This window comes from Nicotiana tomentosiformis, chromosome 9 (assembly GCF_000390325.3).
Source record: "Nicotiana tomentosiformis chromosome 9, ASM39032v3, whole genome shotgun sequence".
In the NCBI taxonomy this organism is placed as follows: Eukaryota; Viridiplantae; Streptophyta; class Magnoliopsida; order Solanales; family Solanaceae; genus Nicotiana; species Nicotiana tomentosiformis.
The window spans coordinates 87,196,809-87,199,958 of record NC_090820.1 but is presented as its reverse complement, the minus strand read 5'-3'; the positions used below and the strand labels follow the sequence as shown (position 1 = coordinate 87,199,958).

Here is a 3,150-nt window from a genome sequence, read left to right as displayed (position 1 = left end):
CACAAGCTCTAAAGAAAAAAAATGCTAAGTGTCTCTATACATCAGAGTCTTAGAAAAATAAAGAAATCAATATCATAAAGATAGAGGGAGACTTTGAGATCTGCGAACGCTGGCAGATGTACCTTGAAGTCTCCACGTATGGGCTAGCTCACTGGTATTAGTCTGGTAAACATTACCCGGATCTACACAAAAAGATGTACAGAAGTGTAGTATGAGTACACCACAGCGGTACCCAGTATTGCCAAGCCTAACCTCGATAGAGTAGTGACGAGGTTATGTTAGAGCCTTACTGGAATAAAAAGGAAACAAGGAAGAAGATATAATAATATAATAAAATGACTGAGAATTGAATCAATGAGAAACTACAGAAAGGTAACAACACAGCAAATAGAGGTAAACAACAGGGGCGCTCCCGAGGTCCCATCTCGTACTCCCAAACGTAAATACACAACAAGGGAGCTCCCGAGGTACCGCCCACAGTCCCAAAAGTTAATATGCAACAAGGGCGCTCCCGATGTGCCACCTCGTAGTCCCAAAGTAAATACATAATAGGGGAGTTCCCGAGGTACCTCCTTGTAGTCCCAAAAGTAAATATGCAACAAGGTATGTTATTACCATCCTTTACCATCCGGGCAAGGTGAATGTGGTTGCGGATGCCTTGAGTAGAAAGGCCTAGAGTATGGGTAGTTTGACATTTATTTCACCAGAGGAAAAGCCATTAGCTTTGGATATTCAGTCCTTAGCTAACAGACTTGTGAGGTTGGATATTTCAGAGCCCAGTCGAATTCTTGAATGTGTACTGGCTCAGTCTACATTATTTGAGCGGGTCAAGGCTCGTCAGCGCGATGATCTGCACTTGCTGGTTCTTAGAGAGACGGTACTACAGGGTGGTGCCAAGTAGGTTACTATCGCGGAGGATGGTGTTCTGCGACTCCAGGGTCGCCTATGTGTTCCTAATATTGATAGCTTGAGGGAGAAGGTTCTTGAGGCACACAGTTCTCGGCATTCTATTCATCCAGGCACTACGAAGATGTATCGCGGCCTAAGGCAACATTATTGGTACCGGTGGATAAAGAAGGACATGGTTGAGTATGTAGCGAGGTGTCTAAATTGCCAGCAGGTTAAGTATGAGCACTAGAGGCCGGGTGGCCTACTCCAGCAGATGGTTATACCAGAGTGAAAATGGGAGCGGATCACTATGGACTTTGTAGTTGGGTTGCCATAGACATTGAGGAAGTTTGATGCCATTTGGGTAATTGTCGATAGGCTCACCAAGTCGGCACACTTTATTCTGGTTGTGACTACGTACTCTTCAGAGAGATTTGCCCTGATTTACACTCATGAGATTTTCCGGTTGCATGGTGTGCTTGTTTCCATCATTTCAGATAGAGGCCCTCAGTTCACTTCGCATTTCTAGAGAGCAGTACAGAGCGAGTTGGGCACCCAGGTAGAGCTCAACATAGCCTTTCATCTGCAGACCAACGGGCACTTAAAGCGGACAATTTAGTTTTCTGGAAGATATACTCAGAGCGTGTAAGATTGATTTCGGAGGGCAGTGAGATCGGTTCTTGACTTTGGCTAACTTTGCTTATAACAACAGTTATCAGTCCAGCATCAAGATGGATCAATTTGAGGCTTTATATGGTCGGGTATGTCGTTCGCCCATCAGATAGTTTGAGCCCGGCGAGGCTAGGTTATATGGCATTGATTTAGTGAAGGATGCCTTGGAGAAGGTAAAGTTGATTCAAGAGCGGCTTCACACAACACAGTCCAGAAATAAGAATTACGCGGATCATAAGGTACGTGATTTATCATTTATGGTGGCGAGAATATTCTCTTGAAAGTCTCGGGTATCATAAGGTTCGGGAAGAAGGGCAAGCTAAGCCCGTGGTTTATTGGCCCATTTGAGATGCTGAGGCGAGTTGGGGAGGTTGCTCATGAGCTTGCTTTGCCTCCCAGTCTATCAGGAGTTCATCTGGTCTTCCATGTGTCTATTCTCCAGAAGTACCATGCCGACATGTCGCATGCGTTAGATTACAGTACGGTTCAGCTAGACGAGAGCTTGGGATATGAGGAGGAACCAATTGCTATTGTTGACAGGCAGGTTTGCCAGTTGACGTCCAAGAAGATTTCTGTGGTAAAGGTCTAGTGGAGGGTTCAACCAGTCGAGGAAGCGACTTGGGAGGCCGAGGAGGACATGAGGAGTAGATATCCACACTTATTCAGCACTCCAGGTATGATTCTAGACCCATTCGATGACAAACTTTTGTTTAAGAGGTGGAGAATATAACGACCCGACCTGTCGTTTTCCTTTCTAGTTTCCCGTTCCCCTAATTAAGACTTCCCATATGTTCTTTTACTATTTTATGACTTGCGGAGATGGTTGGTTTAGGTTTGGCAGGGTTTGGGTTAAAATCAGAACACATTGTTCTTTAATAGTGGCCTATGACTTGAGTCAACATTTTGAGTAAATAACATTGGAACCGGGATTAGATGGTTCCAATAGGTTTGTATGATTATTTTGGACTTGGGCGTGTGTTCGTATCGGGTTTCGGGTAATCCGGGAGCATTTCGGCACTTAATGTTAAAAGTGATTCATTGAAGGTTTTCTAGTTCTTTAAATTTGATTTGGAGTAGACTTTGGAATTATCAAAGTCCATTTTGGGATTGCAAGCCTGGAAATAGTTCTGCATGGTGATTTGTATCTTGTACACAAAATTTAGTGTGATTCCGAGTAGTCTACGTATGATTCGGCGCACTCGGAGCTAGTTGAGAAGTTTGAAGTTCATAAGTTAATTCCATTTGGTTTTCGGGTGTGATTCTTACTTTGGTTGTTGTTTCATGTGTTCTGAGGGTTCGAGAAGGTCCGTATTATGGTTATGGACTTGTTGGTGATTTGAACGGGGTCCCGGGGAGCTTGAGTGTGTTTCAGACCGCTCGGAGCAAGTCCAAAACTGTTGGTGTGCTGGTTCTGGTTTCCTTCTTTGCGAATGCGGAAGGACCCTCACGTTCGCGATAAAGGATTTGGGGACTGGGTGTTGTTGCTCTTCGCGTTTTTGAAGCTTTAGGACCTGTGGCTTTCGTGTTCGCGTAGAAGGGTTAGGGGCTAGGGGTCTGTGGGTTGTTGCCCTTTGCGTTCGCGAAGGGTGG

The 3,150-nt window shown here is 44.9% G+C and overlaps 1 protein-coding gene across 1 annotated transcript; it reads left to right on the top strand.

Annotated features, from left to right (window-relative positions):
• The first annotated feature begins 679 nt into the window (after positions 1-679).
• LOC138899148 (uncharacterized) lies at positions 680-2,149 on the top strand. Its single transcript, XM_070185270.1, has 5 exons — positions 680-877; positions 1,386-1,447; positions 1,601-1,649; positions 1,734-1,799; positions 2,003-2,149. Exons 1-5 carry the CDS (start codon positions 680-682, stop codon positions 2,147-2,149), a joined length of 522 nt encoding a protein of 173 aa, XP_070041371.1.
• The last annotated feature ends 1,001 nt before the right edge of the window (positions 2,150-3,150 follow it).

Coding starts and splice junctions, on each gene's coding strand:
- LOC138899148 (XM_070185270.1), top strand. CDS start 680: ATGGGTAGTTTGACATTTATTTCACCAGAGGAAAAGCCATTAGCTTTG. Junction 878..1,385: donor TGCTGGTTCTTAGAGAGACG/GTACTACAGGGT, acceptor CCATCATTTCAG/ATAGAGGCCCTCAGTTCACT. Junction 1,448..1,600: donor AGAGCGAGTTGGGCACCCAG/GTAGAGCTCAAC, acceptor TTATAACAACAG/TTATCAGTCCAGCATCAAGA.